Source organism: Aptenodytes forsteri, unplaced genomic scaffold, assembly GCF_000699145.1.
Source record: "Aptenodytes forsteri isolate BGI_AS27 unplaced genomic scaffold, ASM69914v1 Scaffold155, whole genome shotgun sequence".
Lineage (NCBI taxonomy): Eukaryota > Metazoa > Chordata > Aves > Sphenisciformes > Spheniscidae > Aptenodytes > Aptenodytes forsteri.
In genome coordinates this window covers 1,224,350-1,245,030 of record NW_008794446.1, presented here as the reverse complement: position 1 = coordinate 1,245,030, position 20,681 = coordinate 1,224,350, and the positions used below count along the sequence as shown (strand labels likewise).

Below are 20,681 nucleotides of genomic sequence, written 5' to 3'. Positions count from 1 at the left end.
CTGCCGTGCTATTGTCAGTATTTTCAGTAAGAGTTGGATTATTTTTATCACATATTTTCAAAGAACTATAGCAAAATAAAATGATACAGCAATTTTTAACATTAGAGCTTCGGTATTAATTTTTGATGCTGTTGAATTTACAAATACAAAAAAATAGGTTCTTCTGTTAGTCAGACATGAAAGAATTATCTATTTTTATTATTGGCTTCTTATAATATGGAAGATGTAAATGGATAAAATAATTAAGTTGTATGTGTTTGTGGTTTGTCCTTGTTTATTGATCACTCTCCTTATTTGTGTTTTTTCTTCTTATTTGTGTTTCTAGCCCTTTTAACCCCAGAGCTTGTTCTATTTAATATTCACATGCACATTTTATAAACACCTTATGCTTAAAATTTCAGATTGAAGCTCATTTAGATACACTTATAAATGAACAAGCTTCCTATGTGTTAACAAGAGCTGGTCTAAGTTACATCTATAACTCTGTGCAGCAACACAAACCGGAACAGGTAAGCTTATATAATGTAGATGTTGAGGAGGTACTGCATACTTGACAACTAGAAGGATTTTGGCACTAATATTTTTGCAAATTAAGCTTCGTCTGAAAGCAAAAGCTCAGTAATATCTGTTGATTTGTCACACGGGACCAGGACTATTAGACAAAGGCACCTTGCAACTACAGATTTCCCCTACGCTGTATGTTCAGCAAGCCTAGCAGGTTTGGTATGCAGCAGTCCTTCTGTGCAGCTTATCTGCGTACCATCAACAGGCTCCGTACACCACAGACATCCTGTACGTTCTCAGAATAACTGCATAGGTAGTTTAATATGCCTCAGAAAGCGTCAGCGTCAAGCTGGCTTTAAAACACAAATACTGAGTATGTATATCACTTCCATGACATCTAGAACATACTGGACCTACTGTGCATCTAGCCTTCAGGTTTCTTCCATTGCATGCTATAGCACCATACATGGAGCAGGTGACAGATACCCTGCATGCATTAGATAATTACTGCTTTTTTCTTCTGTGAAAAATTGGCAGATGAGTTTAGTAGTAATTTGAAATAATTTCTTCTTTTGTCCTTACTCATTGCTCTAGTTTTTCTAGCACCAAGACAGTGAGATTCTAAAAGTGAAAACTTGAGAATTCTTAGAGTGAGCTGAAAACTGGAATGAAGAGCTCATGCTCTTCCTTTCTTGTGAACCACGGTTGTTATGTGATAGGTGTTAATACAGCCCCTCTTCCCTTCAGCTGTGTCTATGTCCTTTTGTGATCTTTTGTGAAGCTGAAGAACAGTGTTTTCTGGAGAAAGCAGAGCTCTGTTGGAGAGCTTTATGTTGTTTCTTCAGCCAATAATTTTGCATAAAGTGCCCAAACTCGACAGATTTTTATGTATAAAGATGAATAAATAAATGTGTAAATAATCTGATTAATAACTCAGCTTGGTTTCCTATTCATGAATCTGTCTCCTGTTCTAACACCGATTTCAAATCGACCAGGGCAGATTGTTAATGGAATGGAGCAATTTTCATTTATATCTGTCCAGCTGCCTGGCTGCAGAGGTGACGTTGTCACTGGATTTGCTAGGGGGTTAGGCAGCATGTATACGTTGTAGTGCCATACCAGCACAGAAGATTTGCTGGGAAGCAGGCTTGAACTGTGCCCGGTCCTGGAACAGATGAATAGAGGGAAGTTGTCCTCTGTAATTCTGGAACTCCAAGGGGATGTGGCCAGTTTGCAGTTCAGTTTTTATCCTAGACCTTGTGGAAGGCTTTTTGGGGGGTTTATCATTTAATGGTGAAGAAGGAAGAAAAGGACTTGAAAGGACATATTAAGAACTCAGTATTCTGAGTTTTTAATTTAAGAGAGCAGTAGAATATAAATGAACTATTACAGCATTTCAGTATTGATACGGTGATTCAGTTTCCAAACATTTAAGATCCTGTAGAAGGACCAAGTAACAATTTAATACTGAACTGATTGTAGAATTTATTATTTCTTATCTTTTTCCATATGCTAGTATGACCTTTTTTCCCCCCCCCCTCTGACTACTGATTCTTAGGGTCCTCTTTCAAATTTGCCAAGTATGGATTCCGTGTCCCTGAAGGTTGCAATGGTAAGCATTTTACAGTTTCATATTATGGTGGTGATGCTGTGACATGGGAAAAAATACTATTCATTGTGTGATGTAGTAGATATTCATCTGACCAGTCATACTCTTTAAGAATAGCTAAATTACATGTCTGGGAATACTTTCTTCATTTGTAGTAATTTGACCACTTGAAGTAATAAATACATAAATTATTTATGAACAGGTAGTAATAGAATATTAGTTTCTAAGCCTTGAGAAACAGAACTTTACTTACAAGAATGCTATCCCATGAGTCATCTTAAATTGCTAAAAGCAAATGCTTAGCTCTAATTAGTTTTAATCACCAAAATTTCTTTTTTGCCTGTATGCTTTCAAATATTAGTTCTGCTATCATTTATAATTTTAGTCCTAAGGCTTTGATTTTATGCAAATAGTTCAGCTAAACTCAGAAGTTAGGTGCTGGGCATATGTCAGTTATATTTTTTAAGTTGAAAGTTACAGTATATTTTAAAACAAATTATCAGCTATTTTTTCTTAGAGTGTGTGAAGGCTATTTTGCATAGAGATAGCAATATCACAGTTTAGTAGGCAATAATATATGATCTGTCACTCTTCTTGCTTAGCCAAGTTTAGCTTTATTCTGAAAGTTTAACTGTAAATAAGGCCCGCTCATCCAGCAGAACTTGTATACCCACACGAAAAAAAGGTCTTTTTAAAAGAAAATTTAAAAAAAAAGAATTGTATGTTGAATCCATCCTAATTATGTCAGTGTAGCCTGTTTTCCTCTGTTCAAGTTTTAAACCAGTGATTCCCAAGCTGGTCGGATGAACAGAGCTCTGGCACAGAGCACTCAGTGGTGTACTTAGATCAGCATGCATTCTTATCAATATTTACAAATTTTGCATTTAAAATATCTTCTATTTATCATGGTCTTGTAGACCAACGAGGAATTTAAAGACTGCAGCTTGGGGACCATCTCTTTAAATTATATATATGTAACTCTGTTATCTATAGCAGTACATAATAATTTCACTTGAATAGTTAGAGAAGAATCCAACTGTTTTATTTTCTTTATTACCTTGTTTAATGTCTGCTTGTGTGAACACACTTTAACCAGAATGGAACCCAGTATGCTGAAATCAAACCCACATAAATCCCATCTATCAACCTAATCTGTTGGCTTCCCAGGATGTAAACCGTGTGGAGGGAGTACTTGCAGGCAGATTCACTGCCTCCCAACTTAACCTGAAAGTTTTCTAGGTGCCAGCCTTTTAAGTTGTTCATATGGGCTTACAAATGCTGTTCTAGTAAAGTCCTTACCTCTCTCTCAGATAAAGCTCCCTTGCTTTCCAAATGAGGGCAGATAACCCCCAAAAAGTTAATTTGTGAGAACTGTGAGCGACTTCATTAGTCATTTGTGCCCACTTTTTGCACGTTTAAATGATGGATGGATGTGGATTTTAGGGTTTACCAGCTTGAGAAGATTGATCCAGTGTTCAGGAAGGTTGGCATCATTAGATAAAGTTGCCTAGGGCCTTGCCTGAGTGAGTAATTCCAAGGACAGAGATTATACAGCTTTTCTGGGTAACCTGTTCAGTGTTTGACACTCCTGGTGAGAATTTTTCCTCTTACTATCTAATCAGAATTTTCCTTAGTGTAATATGTGTCCAGTATTCCTCATGTTTTCACCTGCAAGAAGACCTGGCTCCATCTTCTCTACGGTCACCCATTTGATCATAGAATGGTTTGGGTTGGAAGGGGCCTTTAAAGATCATCTAGTCCAACCCCCATGCCATGGGCAGGGACATCTTTTGCTCGATCAGGTGGCTCAAAGCCCCATCCAACCTGACCTTGAACACTTCCAGGGATGGGGCACCCACAACTTCTCTGATAGATAGTTGAAGACAGCAGTAACGTTCTTTCTTGGTGTTTTCCTCTCCAAACTACTAGAATCAAAGCACCACAGTTTTTTTCACTGTATTATATGGGGGAGGAGAAGTAGGCCTCGAAGCAGTTCAAGGAGCCTGAACTAGGTCCCTTGCTTTTGTTTTTCCCAATGTAAGTGCTCATTAGATTTTAAGCAGTGACTCCCTGCCAAAAAGTAAAAAAAAAAAAAAAAAAAAAAAAAAAAAAAAAAAAAAAAAAAAAAGTAAAAAGAAATATGCAAGATGTCTAACTTGGACAGACTAGATTTCTGCCTGGAGGCTACTGTTTTCCCTCTGCAGTGAATAGACTAGGTCTGATCTTCAGAGGCGCATGCATACGTGCTCCAGCTGCATAGGAAACTTAGATGGATATTTATGGAAGCTGGATTCTCATTATTTGCCCCTCCACTGCTACTCTTCAGAGTCAGAAACTTAAAATTTTGGTGACAGAAGTGCTGAAGTTAGACATTTGGTTTGGACTATTAAGTTCTACCTTAAACACTTGTATAATATGTTAATCTCTATCTTAAATATATAAAAAGAGAAAATTTTATCAAATAAGAAGATGCCATTTTAGATCAGAGATCTGTGTTTTTACCTATTTTCATATAATAGCAAGTTCTTAATATGTTGATCTTGTATTCTCTTCCCCCCACCCCACCCCTAGGCTCAGTTTGATCGCTATCTGTCTGCTCCAGATAGTCTGCTAATGTCCCAGCTGAATTTCCTTCTGAGTGCCACTGTGAAGTAAGTACTTTACCTATTATGCCTGCATAATGATCAGAAAGATGAATTTGATTAGGTTTTAGAGGATCATGATGAGAATTCAAGTTATCAGCTGTGATCATATTTGCATTGTCCTTCAGGTCACAATTCAGTTTTGTTCTGACTCTCCTCTGTTTGAACAGGCAGTGAGGAATATGTAATTCTGTAACTTTCTGAAGTAGTTACTCTTGATTTAACGGACACCATCAAAATGAATTACATTCATCTATTTCGAACATGTTCCACTATGTCAGCAGTTTTTTGTCAACTTATTTGTAAATTGTTTTAGAACTATTTTGTAAGCATTCCAAAGACAGATGAAGTATGTAATTCTCCACTCAAGATTTCTTTTGTCCCCACTGCTCCATCAGGTCTAGAATTTTCAACTTTGCTGTCTTCTGCTGTAGAGTATTGGCATTCTGTCTCATTGAATATCGTGCTGAGATTACTTTTCACCTAATATGATTCTTCATAGTGATTTCTTCTTTGAAGTGTGGAAGTGAGAACTTTATTATTTATCTCTTCTTTTGTTTTTTGAATATAACTGAGCCCTAAGGCTAGGGAAGGTGCCGCGAATTTCTTTCCAATTAAACGTGAACCATATGAAGACATTTTGTAGTACTTAAACTCAGAGAATTATGTGCTGCACTGATCAAAAACTTTTCTTGACATTATTTTTCACACTTTTGTGAAGAATGCAGGTTACAGAATATACCAGAAATTGAGACTAGCACATCACATTTTATGTAATGCAACAGTATTTGGAGTCTCATTACTAGGACCTCTCCTCAGCAGGATTGTATTACAGCATCTTGCAATTAAAAATTACATATGTCGGGGGAAAAATATTTATTGTTGGGAATTTATTAGAATAGAATGGAATATTCTGTTCCATTTGGGGGATGGAAGGGACCTACAACGATCAGCTAGTGCAACTGCCAGGTTCTTCTGCTGTATTGCTCAGGTTCTCCTCATCCAAAGACTTCCAGTTTCATGCCATATACTTGGTGCATGGCTTGGCATGGGGGATGTTGGTGCTTTTCAGTACTTCATTGGGTCTCTCTGCTAGGGTTACCATTCCCGCAGCTTAGCCAGCAGAGCTGACCCTGTTGTGCGAGAGCTGTTCTGCTCCAGTGCAGATCAAACAGGGTAGCTTGAGCAGAAATGTCAGTGAAACATTGCACCTTCTGCTTCTAGGTGTCAAGCTATTAAACCTGTATTTTAGCTCTTGGTATTTTTTTTAATGTAGATCTATTTAAAAATCATAATAACAGTAAACGTATTTTGAAAGCCTCAATTTTTCACTGCTAACACAGAAGCAATTTTTCAGAGGTAGACTTTATGCTACCTTAAAGACTGGCACAGTGAAATTACTTTGACTTAATCATTTCTTCTGTCAGATGAACCAAGATAAACTGGGTATGTATGCACTCTTAGCCTTATCCCATTGATAAGCTTTTTAAACATATCTTAGGGCAATTTAAGCCAAATTCACGTTATCTTGCAGCAGTGGGCAGCTGAGAGGTGAGAGGGGAGCCTGTGTGAAGATGATTGCTATAGCTGCTACAGCTCAGCTAACATGCAGGAGTTTATTCACCTGCTATAACTCAACGCTATAGGTCAGATTCTGCTCAGAATTAAAAAAAAATAAATCTGTTAGCCTTCAAACGTAGTTTTAAACACAAGCAATCCTTTTGAAGTTAAGATACCTATTTACAGAGATGCATGCTTGTAGAATCACGGTCTTAATAGTCAATACTTTCTGTAGTAAATAAAGCTTCAAAATTCAAAAGTTTCTCAAAATTCAAGCAAAACATTTAACCAGTACTATAATTCTAATCTCTGGCTATAGTAGTTGAAATTTTCAAGTTAGTTTTGCAGACGTTTGGTGTCAGTTTTGAAGATGTCTTCCTTGGAATCGCATAACTGTGATCCACTGTTCCAACGGTTGAGCTGGAACCCAAGAGTTCTTTGGTTCTCAAAATCAGACCACATGCCTTTGATAAGGGACCAGTGTATTATATACTCACTGGCAATATTATTTAAGCTTTACAACTATGAAGAACATTCCTTCCAACATTTGCCAGTGCATGCTCTTGTCTTTCAAATTCCTTTGCTCATTTAAAAAGTTTTCAGCAATCTTTCAAATTCCTTTGCTCATTTAAAAATTTTTCAGCAATTTATTTATGTTGTTGTTGGTCTTGAAAAGCTCTTTTCATTTGTGTTGGATCACAGAAACTGAATGCTGGAATTGCTATTTTTGGAAAGTGCTGCCATTTGTGTTAGTGATAAAATGTATCATGTTGTTATGGCAACTGAAATCCTAATGTACTGATTAATGACACTGACATTATTTGATGGAAAGACTCATTTGATGCTGTTCAGTCCTCTGGAATATTTCAATGAACTTTTTCTTTTAATTTAATATTATTTGGTGCAATACAGTTAGTTTTATACGAATTCTGTGTGCAATACTTTCTGAAAAGATTGTCATGTTACAGTAGCTTAGTGATCCCAGACTGTGATCAGAGACAGTTGTTGTACCTGAACACCTTGAATATATTTCCCTTGTAATAGTGTTTCTAGATTTGCTATTGTAAGGCCAGTCTTTTTTTTCAGGTATTCTAATAACCTAGTAATACTGGCAGTTGATCCTGTATATCAAAAAACTGGATACTGTGCATCAGAATAAAATGCAGGTTTTGCCTCTTAATCTTCTTTCTCATAGCTTCTGTTTCTTAATATTTCCTGAAAAGATGAAGTTCTACGCACTTGGTCTTTGAGATTTCTTTAACTTGTCAATTCCCAATGGTTAGTGAATTCAGCCCTGATTTTAGTGGATGCAGTTTCGGTGTCTTTGTTCTTTTGCTGCCTGTTACAGCAGGGCCGAATCTAGATTCATGGTTACCTTGGTTTCCTCGGCTTCTCCTGGTGTTCCACTTGCATGGGTTTGGCTGTGAAATAGTTGTAACTACTGTTTCTGATAGATAAAAATGCAACTGTAAACACATCACCATGGTGATTAAAGTAAACAGCTTCATGAGCAATGTAAAGTAAAAATACTAGTTTGTCTTCAAAAAATATTAAACTTTCCAGTTAAATTTAGCATCCAGTCCCTGTGCATTGTTACTCATTTAGATCCAGAAAAATAACAGGACACAGACTTCATAGCAGTGTTGGTAAAAGGCTGTAGCAAGTTTTAAATCTCTGACCACTATCACTTTCAGCTCTTCCTTTTTGACCGATTATGGAATCAGGTGCTGTCAAGGTAAAACAAATAGAATATATTTGCTGGTAGATGAAAAAAAAATGTGTGTATTTACAAAGGACAGCGAGAAGCCAGAGGAGGTAGAAGGTAGATCACTAAGATTATCAGTCTTTTAAAAGATGCAGGGGAGTGCAAGTGAAAAACTAATGTATGCAAATTAAATCCTTCTACTATTTTTTTTTTCATGATTGCAGAAATAAAGAAGCTAATTTCTTGGTTATCAGGATCATATATGTGAGTTTATCTATGTACGATACAAAAAGATGAAGAAGCCTTCTTTTGTTTTAAAACTTTAAGCTGTTTTCACCGTTGAAGGGCTTTTTAATGTAACTGACACTGATTTTTAATGTGTATTTTTAGTGTATATCTTTAATTCCTTGTATGTAGTACAGTTATATTTCCTACGATTTGTGAATTATGTTTTTGTTTTGTTTTTTAGAGAGCAGATAATAAAACAGTCCACAGAACTGGTCTGCAGAGCTTACAGTGAGTTATATGCAGCTGTGATGGATCCTTCAAATGAATATAAGGATCCAGAAACTATACTACACAGATCTCCTCATCAAGTTCAGGCACTCCTTTCATAGTCTTGCTTCCCCCAGATTTATCAGAATCCATAATTCTGTATTTGTTGAGTATTTGCGTCGAGTTATTTTTCTGTTTTGAATTTTGATGTGTAACTGTGTAGTTAAAATATGTAGGAATGCTTTTTTTTAATCTGCTTGGCAGAAGTCTAGTCTTTCCTGTGTCTTTGAATACCTTCTATAGGCCAGAAAATAGAATATAGATTAAAAATTATTTTAATGTATTCCTCTAATGGAAATGGACCTTGACAATATGCAATCTCTTTGAAAAAGGAGAAAGAAGCTTTTTCCTTGCTGTACATAATCCTTTCAACTACAGGTTGAACCAGTGTCTCTTAACGACCTCACCAATATTTTTATTTGCTCTTTTCCCTGTTCTTTCACTCTTTTTCTCAGCCTATCATCAGTAAATGCTGATAACTGTAATTTTAATACAACTGATATACTTTGAATGTCTCAAGTGCATCACTTTTACAGCTCATAAATCACTTCAGAGTATTTGATGCGTTTTTTCGAATCCTGTTGATTTAAATTTTTTAGGCAAAATTTGTGTGCTTTTCTGGAATCCATTATCGTTGCTAGTTCTGGTGTTTTCTGTAAGAAAAAGAAGTACTTGAATTACATGCATGTACATAAGCTGGAAATTAATGCTTTAAGTTATTTGTATAATTTTGTTTTACTGGAAGAATTTTGTTTTAGTGCAATCATTCTGTAGGAATCCTTGTATCAGTTGAAACTTGCTGATCTCTTAAGGCAATAACAATGTAGGTTAGAAAAATGGTTTGCACAGCAGTATGGCCATTCCTCCTTCACATGTACATGGTTTTTGTTTTGCCTTTTGTTAAGTACAGAAAAGTCTATCTGCTCTAGTACAAGCATTTATTCAGTTAATAATCCACCAAGAGATTTTCATGGTTTACATGTCTGCAGTGGTGCTCCTGAAAATTGTAGTTAAGTTCACCTGTGGCAGCCACAGGTAGTCCTGGGAATTATGTGGGAGAGCCAGGGTGTGTAGTTGTTCTAGGCTGATGTGCAGAAAGCCATGAGTGAAGGTTTCATTTCTTTCCTCCTTCGGTGCAAAGCTGAACCTGCTCTGTGTAGAAACCCTAATTATATAGAGAGTTATGATTTAGGGGACCTTTGCTTCCAGTAAAAGAGGAAAATAGGTAAGTAGGACACTTGTTCTCTGTTGGGCCTTATGATAATTTTCTGCAAATTCCTTAAACATATTCTTCTTTTAGGAAAGCCTTGTTATAGAGAAACCTTCAGGAAACAGAATGTTAGTAAAAGGAATTTGGGGTGTTTTGGTGTTAGGTTTTTTGTTGGTTTGTTTGTTTTTTAAAGGATAACTTAAGCTAACTTTCGTTGGAAGCATTTCACTTTTTTTTTCCTCTTTGTTGTTGTATGGGTGCCACAGAGTTATTACAGTTGCCTGAGTTTACACTCATTAGATGTGGCTTATTTATATACATTGAGGGGAAGATGAGCAATCATTCATATTGAATAACTTACATACTTTATTTTTATCAGTAATAATATTTCCCATATAAAATACATACTTAGTGGCAGCCAAGTCTGCAATTTAGTGTATGTTGCAAAAGAGCAAAAAATAGAGAAGAGCAGCAGCAATACATTTTAGTCTCTCAGAAAACAAGATATATCCAGTGTGCTCAGAAATCCGCTTCCTTGGTAATACCACAATAAAGCAATAGCTCCTTTTCCGAATGGGCATAATTTGTTGGTATAATAGAAGAAGATTTGAAAGTGCAAGTGTCCCTGGAGTTCTTGTATCAGGCATAAATTCTTCTGTAAATGTGAATGTTAGATTTATTCTGTATAAAAACTCCAGACCCATAAGAAAAAAAATTCTAGAAGCTTAGAAAAGCTCTAATGAAAATTATGCTCTTTTACTAGGTAAGGCACTTTAAATTACTCAGATTTTGCATTACCATAGTATACATTCAGAAGGCTGTTCATTGTTGTTTAATAATGTTAATATTGCTTAATATGCCTATAATTATTATCTAATATAGGAAAATTACATCAGTTGTGAAAGGATTGTAAATTAGCTTGTTATTAGATTAACATACTTATAAGAGCGAACTTTTTCCTGAAATTACACTCAACCTCAGTCTCCAATAATCAGTCAGTAGTTTGCATGAGGATTAGTAAGAAGTTGCTTCCTATGTTTGAGTCCATGTAGAGACTTATCCATGATTTTATCTTCTCTTAATAAAAATGCAAAAGCTATAAAAGTTGTAACTTACAAAAATTAAAGTCAGTCACTAATTCTGGTCTGTGCAATTAAAGTAAATGGCAAAGGGTCACTAATGAGAAAGGACGTCAATAAAAGCATTTGATTTACTGACTTCTGTCTTCCATGTTGTTATTTCCTCTTGCTTGCCTTCCTAAGAGGAGGAAGGAAAAGGTGATTAGATTTTGACCTGCCTTTTCTAGCTTCGTGTTTCTGACCCTTTTATTTTACAAATTCCCAGGATTTCCACACCAGGAACCATGAAGCTGCAGTACTCTAATTGCTCAGTTAGATGGATGACCCATAAGCGTTGCAGTAAATGGAATCATTCTGGATGTCGGTACCGGCTCCGTATTCAGACCAGTTACTGCAGGTCCGGCTTGAGCGTCACAGTGCATGAAGAGACGCTCGCCTGGCTGGGCTGAGTCAGTCAGCGCTGCTGCTGTTGGTCCTTAAACACTTCACATGGAGGGGCGTGCCTTCAAAGAGTGAGTCTGTTATTCTGTGCTGGGCAGCAATATGCTTGGGAAAACTGGGTAAAGAGAGGTATTTGAATACTGCCTATAGCAGGCAGCGCTCTCGGCATTTGACACTCTGACAACCCAGTTCTGAGAACAGATGCGTAAAAGGCTTCTTTTTGCATCGTTGTCTGATGCAAAGAGCACTTTCGTGGGAAGTGGGAGAGCTGGGTTCTGGGCCAAAGGAGTTTGGAATCGACATCTCCCGCCTTCCTGGAGAGCACCCAAACCCTTGGCTGTTGTGTAGTATGAGATGGGGCAGCTCCGTTTCTTCTCTTTTGAATTTAGCAGCTGTGCATAAATCAATGCAAAATATGGGAGGCATGAGATAGAATAAGCGAGGAGGAGTATGGCCCTGTGGCATGTACGTGAGGGCTCTCCTGAGGACTCCAAGGTCTAGATCTTCCTCCTTCCTTCCTATTTTTTATGTAGGGACCTTATCTTTGACCTCCAATACATGAGTCCCTGAAACAGAATCAGGATCCCAAGACTTTGTCACCCACGGAATATCCAGCAAACAGCAAGATACAGAGTTGAGTTTGGGTTGGACCTAAGGTGGTTCATTCACACTGGTGACAATGCCCCTGTGTTCAATCCTGTGTGTACAATTTTCTCCTCCCCTCTTTATAAATAGCACACCACTATGGAAATAAAATATAAAAGTTATTTTGGTTATAGCAAGCACACACCACCCCAGCCACAATGATTTTTTTTTTCTATTATAGGAAAAGAGAAGCTTAAGGAGGTGTGGAAAGGTGAGAATACATTTGTTTTGCAGCATTTCAGAGTGCTCCTCCCTATTCTCTGAGATTTATGACTCTAGCCCTGCATTTTGTCTGTTAATAGACTCAGCTGTAATTATTAAAGTTTTTGAAATATGTGTTGGAGGAAAATACTTTCAGAACCGCTAAACTTTTCCATTCATTTAAAAAAAATCTATCTGTTCTTTGATCCCTTTGCTTGCCTTGCTGAGTCACTTTGCAGGCAACCCAGGGGGTGGGAAGCTTGTAAAATTTTGAAAATTAAACAAAGGGGTTAGACATATTTCCATGAGTAAAACACACCCCCCAGAAGCAACACAGGCATGGGTGTGGGTTGGTTTGAAATCCACTGCCACCTGCTTCTGAGGGAAAATGCAGAAAAAGAGACATTTGCTTATGATGAGGGCACCCATCCAAAACAGCCATGGTAGGGTTAGATGCCGTAAATTGATGTTAAATTGATGTTACGTTTGAATAGTTCAGAGAATTTTCAAAATGCAGATTAGAAGAAACTGGCAGTGGAAATAAAAGGTACGTCATATAACTGAACTCCCTCGCATACTGGATTTAGTTGTTAAAGGTTTCCAGAACCTCTACATCTTTTCCCCACCGCTCTTAAGCACTTTGCAAACTAAACTTCAAGACAATCCTGCAACTGCTACACCAATCCTAACCCTTGGCAATTCAGAGTAAAATGAGATGCTTTGAGTCACCCAGTGGCATACAAAGCAAAAAACTTGGATCCAATTTGTTTCTTGAAAGAATTTCAAAAAATGGGAAATGAATATAACTTGAACTCGGATATTTGTCCTGAAGGGTAGGAGAGGCAGTGCCCTCCGTATGGCAGGGCAGGTTTCTCCAGTCATCCGCTGCACGGTAGAAAGCCAACTTCAGTTTTTCAAAGTCAAACTACTTCTTCAAAAGTTTTTTACAAGTGTTTTAAAGGTGAGCATGTGTACTAAACAGGGCGTTTGCTGCCTGGCTAGGCTGCTGGGCTGGTGCTCCAGCGGGGATATTCACACTAGCCCAGTATATGTGGTCACCAAATGCTCAAAAGGCGGGTGAACCTCTTGTAACACACAAGGTCTTCTTCCGATACCCCAGCTATCTACATCCTTGAGTAAAGAGCCACTTTACGTAGAGCTGGTGTAGGGCTGAAGTAAACCCAAGACATTGCATCTGTCTTGGTCCTTGACCGACTGTTCATCCCCTCAAAGATGATGCAGGTAAATCTTCAGTAATCTGCAGCATCCTCTGGTGCAAAGCTATGCAAAGACAAAGTGCAAAGGAGCCCTTTACACCTGAAAATGTACACTTACCCCTTATCTTACGTACATTAATGTACATATCTTGCATGCATTAACGCCTAAACTAGGGTGCGACCCCCTCACACTACAATTGTCACACAGACTTTGCATACAATGGAAAGATGAACCACAAAGGCTTTTCTCTTCACAAAAAAAGTTTATTTTGACTACCTTGCTTTAGCAGTAAGGAAACCTCGATGGAGCAAGGTATGGCTGAAAGGTGTTTGATAAATTACTGCAGAGCAGACAAAAAAGAAAAAGACTGTTGCATGTTTCATATTCAGACAATGAAGCTTTCATTCGCTGCCTAGTTCACAGATGTGGTATTGTCAAATTGCAGGAAAATGCCTGGCAGACTGTATCATTGACTGTATTTAGGGAGAAAATTCAGAACATGCTATTTATAGAAGCCACACAAATAAGCACAGAGTTCTTATCAGCCAAAGATAACATTAGTCGTGATTTATCAAAGTAATCTTTATTTTATGGAAAATGGATAATAGGGTGTAATTTAATCCTTTGTGAACGTAATGTATATTTCAAAGGGTTCTTTTTTGTTAATAAAACCATTTGTTGTACTTGTTAAACTAATTAGTCTTGTTGCTGTTGCTTATGACAGGATAAAAGATGCCCGTTAACGAAAACGGGGAGGAGAAGACAGGTTCAAAAGTTTGTGAAGTTTGTACTCCTTGCAAGCCAGTTTTCTGATCAAAACAGGTTTCGCCCCTTTCGCTGCGAGCCTGCGTTAACTGAGTTTGTGCAGATGATACATTTTCCTTTTTTAATTCCAAAATGGATTACCCCAAAAATTCATCTTATCTCTGGGTGTTTCACCTGCTACAGGCATCAGGGGCTTCTCCGACTTCCCTGGGTACTGATGCTGGCGTGAGCCACCGTGCCTGCCGGCCCCGCCGCTGAGCGCCGACAGGGAGGGTGACGTTCCTGGCCGCTTCTCCCTACTCTTTGCATTTTTTCCACCATGTGCAAACGCATTCCAGGAGTCACGGAGAAGGCGAAAAGGGAAGAAAACAGAGCTGCCTGGGTGCATCCTCCACCGGTCCCTGGCCGGCCACATGCCTTTCGCTGGGCGAGGGCAGGTTTTGCAGGGGTGGAGCGTGGGGCTGAAGCTGTGCCGAGTCTTGGCTCTGTGAGAGGCCCCGGCAGCGGTGCCAGACTGCAGAGGCAGGACATGAGCTCATTCTCTGGATCTGCAGTTGACCTTGAAAGATCAGAGTCAGAAATGGGAAGGAGTCAGAAGAGGACACATATTTTATTATCATCTTTTTTTTTTTCCTTAGTGTTTTTGGTGTCCTTGGTTGTAGCCTAGCAGCCTCATGAACTTTTAATAGCAATTTATGAATGATTTTCAGAAGATGACTCTTAAAAGACTGGCTAAGCTCTTAAAGGTCCTTCTCTCTTAGAAATGGCCCAGAAAATGCCCCTCAGAAGGACCAAGTTATGGAGAAATCCTTAAAGAAATGTCCCTACTGTCTGTGTCAGTTCTGCGTTGTCATCCCGGTTCCTTGGTTCTCTTTGTACCCTCTGTTGTACAAACTGTCCAAATACAACATTTCTAATCCTGAATTACTGCATCCAGAAGTTTCACAGGTCCTCAAATCTCCTGGACACAGAGGTGAGAAGCCTTGGTCACGCTTCCAGCTTGCGTGGCCCCACTGGAGAGATCATGGAGCAGATCTGCCTTCTCCAACCCTTCCCTACCTTGCTCTGAGGACACCTGCCCACTTCAGCAGGAGAGACTTGTCCCTGTTCAAGAAGGACGGTGCTTCTGCTGCCTCTGTTACCACTGTCCCGAGCTCTGTGGGCTCACAGCTTGGGGTAGGGCTGTCCTGCTCCTTCTTGGATGAAAAGAAAGAACAGGCAGATTACCAGACAAGCTACTTGGTTTGTGTAGATGAAATATAGCCTTCACTTCAGCAAATGCTAAGTCAGAAATTTGAATGGCGTGTCCAACCATTCTGCCTTTGGGTCAGGTGGCCCTGCTGCTCCATACCTAAATACTATAGGAAAGACAAACATTTATCCCTATGAGGAGCCATCCCCACCTGTGGCTCGGAGAGAAACCTGTGCCTCGGGTCTGGTGCTCCAGACAACAGCAGCAGAACGGACTGTGTGTCTGCTTACAGCAGCCCTGCTAATGCTGTGAGGAGGAGCCAGTGTGCCCCAGGGACTTCCAGGACAGTGACCCAAGCACATTCCAGGAGAAGATCAGCTTGCCAGCACTTTGACTTGGAAAGGGCTCCAAATCCGAGTATGTCGTAGCAACGTTGTCCTCTCTTCGGTTTCAGTAACAACTTATACTTGAACACGCTCTTGCACTGTTTGGTTTGTTTACAAAATACACCGATTCCTTTGGATCCCCTTCCCCAGACCCTCTTGGCAGCACACAGGGATATCACAGCAGTGATAAAAATGTGTCAGCTATCCACTTAAATGGGATCAATTTAGAGAGTCCTTTGGTTTTTATTTTTTATATCCAGAATGACAAAAGGACTGAAAACTGTTTCACAAACAGTGTATAAACTAGACTGCCGCATGAGGAGTGCTACCCCATAGTCCTCGTTCTTCTAATGAGAAGAGATGTCAGGCTGTTTTCAAACCACCTGCTTTGGGTATGCAGCCCAGGCATGGTAATGCCTGAACATTACATGTTCTGAGTTACAGAGCACTGAGTTACACCAAATACAGAGTGGATCCTGGCATCTTGTCGAGTCAGCGGAGAGAACTGGGTGGCTCCTGGAGGCCTCTGAAGGGTGACGTGGGTCCTCGAAATGGCGAATCTGCTTTTCAAATGCCAATACCATGTCAGGGCCGCTGTGGTTGCACAATGAGAAACTCTGTACAAGGTGCAAGCTCCTGCTGCCAGTCTAAATTTTGTTCAAGAAAAATCAGAGGGTTTTGGAGGGGTTATTTTGCCGTAGCAGATTTTGTACTGGATCAGGTTGTACTCATGCCTCCAGAGGTTTTCGGCCATTTATTGTATGTTTTTTCCTCACCTGGACGCAAAGCTCCTTGGAAAAGGAGTTGTGTATTTTCCATATCTTTACAAAACATCATATTCCCAAGGTTTTCTGGTGTAGCCTAGAAAGTCCTATTGAGTACTAAGCTGAGACCACAGAGCAGCAGCGACAAAGCCGAGCTGTCTGGAGGCGAGACCGTGGTGGGTATGGCGAGAGCAGTGACTGCGCCAGGCACAGGGCGGTCGCTGCCCGAACCCCCCTGCCGCTGCTGCATGATCAAGGTCAAGGAGATTGCAGCAGGACACAGGCTTGGGATGCAGGCTCGTTGCTGCTATGGTGTTTTGCCTTTCCCTTTGATTCCCCTTTTCCTTACAAAGATCACACACTGCTGAAGCAAGTGGCTAAAAAGAAGACGGCGGTCGTCACTTCCCGCGTGTGCATGTCTAGCCACCTCCCTGATTGCTAAGGCAGAGCACGGAGAGGGAGGCGATCGCCGCACATGGAAGTGCAGAATCTGCTCCAATAATCCTACTGGGCAGAGGAAAACAGCGACCTTCCTTTTTAGCTCTCATTTTTATTTAAACGCTGGATGATGTGGCTTTTAGTTCAGGGAATTGATACGGACTGAGAAAATTGCAGAAAGGTGAGATGAGGTATTTTTTGCCAGTATTTTTTCTGTCCTGCAGAACCCGCATTGTCTTTCGTAAACAGGTGAGGAGGTGTCTGTGGTTGTGAACATGTTCTTCCTTTTTCTTCTTGGAAATCCACTCTCAATTAGTCCAGAACATTGGATAAACTGGTGCTAATGAAATAAAAGGGTTTATTAGGTTACACAACGGTATGCAGTGGCTTAGGGGACGAAGTCAGATATTTACTCAGGCTAAGTTTAGGAGAGAAAACAGCCAGGGACATCACAAGTGAAGCAGCTGAAAATCAAAATTTCATCTATCAGGCAGACTCGTAGGTTAAATAGGGGGATAAAGAATACAACAAGGGTGTTATGTGGAGAGCAACTCATTTTTTTCTGACTCTCCATTGGAGGTCTTTGCAGTTACCACTTTCCCTCCAACCACCCGCTACATGATTGAACTCTGGCATCAACTCTACAAAGCTCTTCAGCGTATGATTAAGATCAAGTGACTTCATGGGAATGTAAATATGTACTTAACTTTAAGTCCAACATGTGCCTGAGACCCAAAGACAGCTCTTGTTGAGGGCATAGCTCCCAGTGAAGTCAGCAGCACAGGACTGAGTGCTCAAAGCAATGTTTTTCTGATCAGGTAGAGAAAACTGCTTCAGAAGAGATTAACTGTGCTGTAAAAGTGCTTCTCTCTCCCTTTAGACAACACAGTGGGGACCAGTTCGGAGACAGCCATCTGCGCTGGGTCAGTCTGAGCCCTGGACCTTGAGTCCTGCTTTGTGCTCCCAGTTAAGTAAGGAAAAGGCAGAATCAGAGAAAAGCAAATTGAGCGAGGTTGGCTCTGCACAGAACCACCTGGAAACTGAGTTTACTTGGGCTGGCATAGCTTTCAGTAACTAAAGATCCCAGCATGGCCTAAAATACCCTTAAATGCCACAATCGCAACAGAACTAAAATAATTTAGTGGGCACTTAACCAGCCAGATACATACACACACTCCTGTCTGCGTTTTCCTGGACAGAAAGTGTAGGTTGTGACCTCTCCAAGATCTTTCTGAGCACCATCTTTCTTGGCACGTCCAGGATGTCATGGGACCTGAGCTCTGCAGGTCCCGGCTGTGGAGCCCTGCTCCCGAGCAGCCTGCTGCTCCGCACTCCTCATTCAACAGGTGCCCTGTGAGAAGCTCGGGTGCTTACACTGACTGCAGCTGCAGCAACGTACAGCAAAAAATGAGGCTGAGACCCTCTAATTACCGCTGTCACCTCCATCTGAAGAGCTTGACAGCCAGTGCAAATCCCAAAGTCCTGAGTAGAGATTGCTTGACATGGATTTAGTAGGTATCATTTCTCCCATCCCCTGAAGTCATGTTTTCTCGCCAGGTAAGTACATTGCTGGGAAATGAGAATGGACCAGCACCAGCATTTCTGAGCTTGATTTTACTGATTTTCTGAATGCAGAAATGCAGTGGGTTTAAATGCATTGTTTGTGTCCTAAGATACAGAAACAGAAGTTTTTTAGCTTCCCAAGTGTACTTACCCTGGATGCGTTTTCTGGAGTCATGATGTTCTTGGTCTAGAAAAGGCTAAAAATGTTGCCTAAGTGGAAACCAGAGTCAGCTCAGAGCTCTGTTACAGGTGACTCTGACTTGGGTGGGATGGCAGAGGGCGAAGGGTGGGAGTGCCTGATTTTTTAATAGTTTTTTTCTTCAGTAAGTTCCCGATGCTGTAGAAACTTACGCACACATTTCAGCACATGAGTAAACCTATTGCATGTATATATTTGAAATCAAGCAGGTGATTTCAAAGGGAGGGGGCATCTGCATACGTATGTTCTCGTGAACTCTGCTACACACGGATGTGTAAGGCTGCAGCTCGTCTGACGTTCGGTCTCTCAGCAGAGGTACAGTCTTGGAATAACCTCCGAGTGTCCCATCACATCTGAGTTATTTCTGGCTGCAACTGAAGATGGAGAAATAACATTCTTCTGGTCAAGGACTGAATCTAACAAATGTGCTTGGAAGAAAACTCCCAATCCAGCTCCCTACATGGAGAAGACCACTGACAGATTGAGGTTTTAACAAACCAATAGGAAAAATCATTCTTTCTGCATTTAGGTGTGTTAAAAATACAGGCAAAATTTTATACATGCATATTGGCCAGTATTTAGACTTTTAAAGAATCTCTCATTAATCTGAGTTAAAACTAATCTATTCATTGCATAATTTTTTTTATCCCCTCCTAAAAGGAAAAAGAGGCAAATTTCGTAAGAAATAGTGTTGGATATTGATGCTGCTTGGTGTTACACAAAGAAGCACAGAACATGGAAATCTTCAGTTATGGTTCTTTTCCATATATCTACTTTCCAAAACATACTTTTTAATGGTCCATATATTTAAAGCATAATCTTCACTAAATGTCCTGATTTCTCCTAAGGAATGGAAACACATAGAGTGCTGTGAATTTAGATCAGAATTTTTTACATGATGCCCATTCCTTTTAGTTTCAAGACATAATACATAGAACATTTGCAACTTCTTTTAGACTCTCCTATATGCACATTGTTATTTAATAGTCAAGCTCTTAAATACATTGCCTGTAACGGATTCCTTGTGAAAAGTCTTAACTGCAGCAATGATTAAAAGCAGGTTTTGGTCCAAAAACATGAAGGGGAAAAAAAGCAGGAGAAACCAACATGTGCAATGTATACCTTGAGTGTAACAGAGCAAGAGTGAGCTTATATACTTTAATCAGAAGGTCAAAAGCAAATTGGCTTGGCAGTTTATATTATATTGCCTGGAGATCCTGGCTCCTGAGAACAGGAAACCCTAAAATCACAAGTCAGTAAAGAAGAGATTCAGTAGGATCGGAGGAAGTGTGAGGGACGGGAGCAAAGAAAGATATATGGTCTGCAGAAAGACATGACGTGGAAAATGCTTACCAGAGGCAGAGATTACTTGAGGCAGAAGTTAAGATACAAGTGGCACAGAAAATATTACAGGAAGCTGCTCTAGACCTTGATGCCAGAGCGAAAAGACAGAGGAAGGGCTGGTAAATGCAGATAAAGGAGGCAGTTGCAGCCTGGGCGATGGGGACAGGGACTGTGCCGAGGCTGCAGGGGCGCAGGGCGGGAGGGAAGGGTGTTTCTGCAGATAGCGGGAGGCTGTTTCTTCCATGGTTTGGGGGGGCAGCGGCAAGATCAGAGGCTGCTCAGAAAGTCATTCTGAGGAATGAAACAGAGAGGAGAAATTAACGGGGAGCTAGTGATCATTCCTGAGTGAAGGATCATGCCGTGCATTAAAAATAGACCCTAGCATGCAAGAATAAAGGCTTTTCAGGTTTCAGGTAATGACATTTCAGACAGGCCCATCTATATCAGAAGTCAGAAACATCAATACACTGTATTACAGGTGTTTACATGCCAGGCTCAAACAAACAAAAAACCCCCTTCATTTAGAACACACCGGAGTTACGTTCACCTTTGCATAAGCCTCAAAACCATGCAGCTGGTATGATCCTCAGCCCAGCTGCACTGCAACGGGCCGTATGATGAAGCCTGCAGGTGATAGAGGCATATGGGGTCTGTGCCTGTC

The 20,681-nt window shown here is 40.1% G+C and overlaps 1 protein-coding gene across 1 annotated transcript in view; it reads left to right on the top strand.

Moving 5' to 3' along the window:
- Positions 1-11,001, top strand: part of COG6 (component of oligomeric golgi complex 6) — a 62,775-nt gene extending 51,774 nt beyond the window's left edge. The window contains exons 16-19 of the mRNA XM_009290165.2: positions 402-509; positions 2,063-2,116; positions 4,685-4,764; positions 8,490-11,001. Coding sequence (XP_009288440.1) covers positions 402-509; positions 2,063-2,116; positions 4,685-4,764; positions 8,490-8,637 — 390 coding nt within the window. The 3' untranslated portion in view covers positions 8,638-11,001. The remainder of the gene's footprint in view (positions 1-401; positions 510-2,062; positions 2,117-4,684; positions 4,765-8,489) is intronic.
- The last annotated feature ends 9,680 nt before the right edge of the window (positions 11,002-20,681 follow it).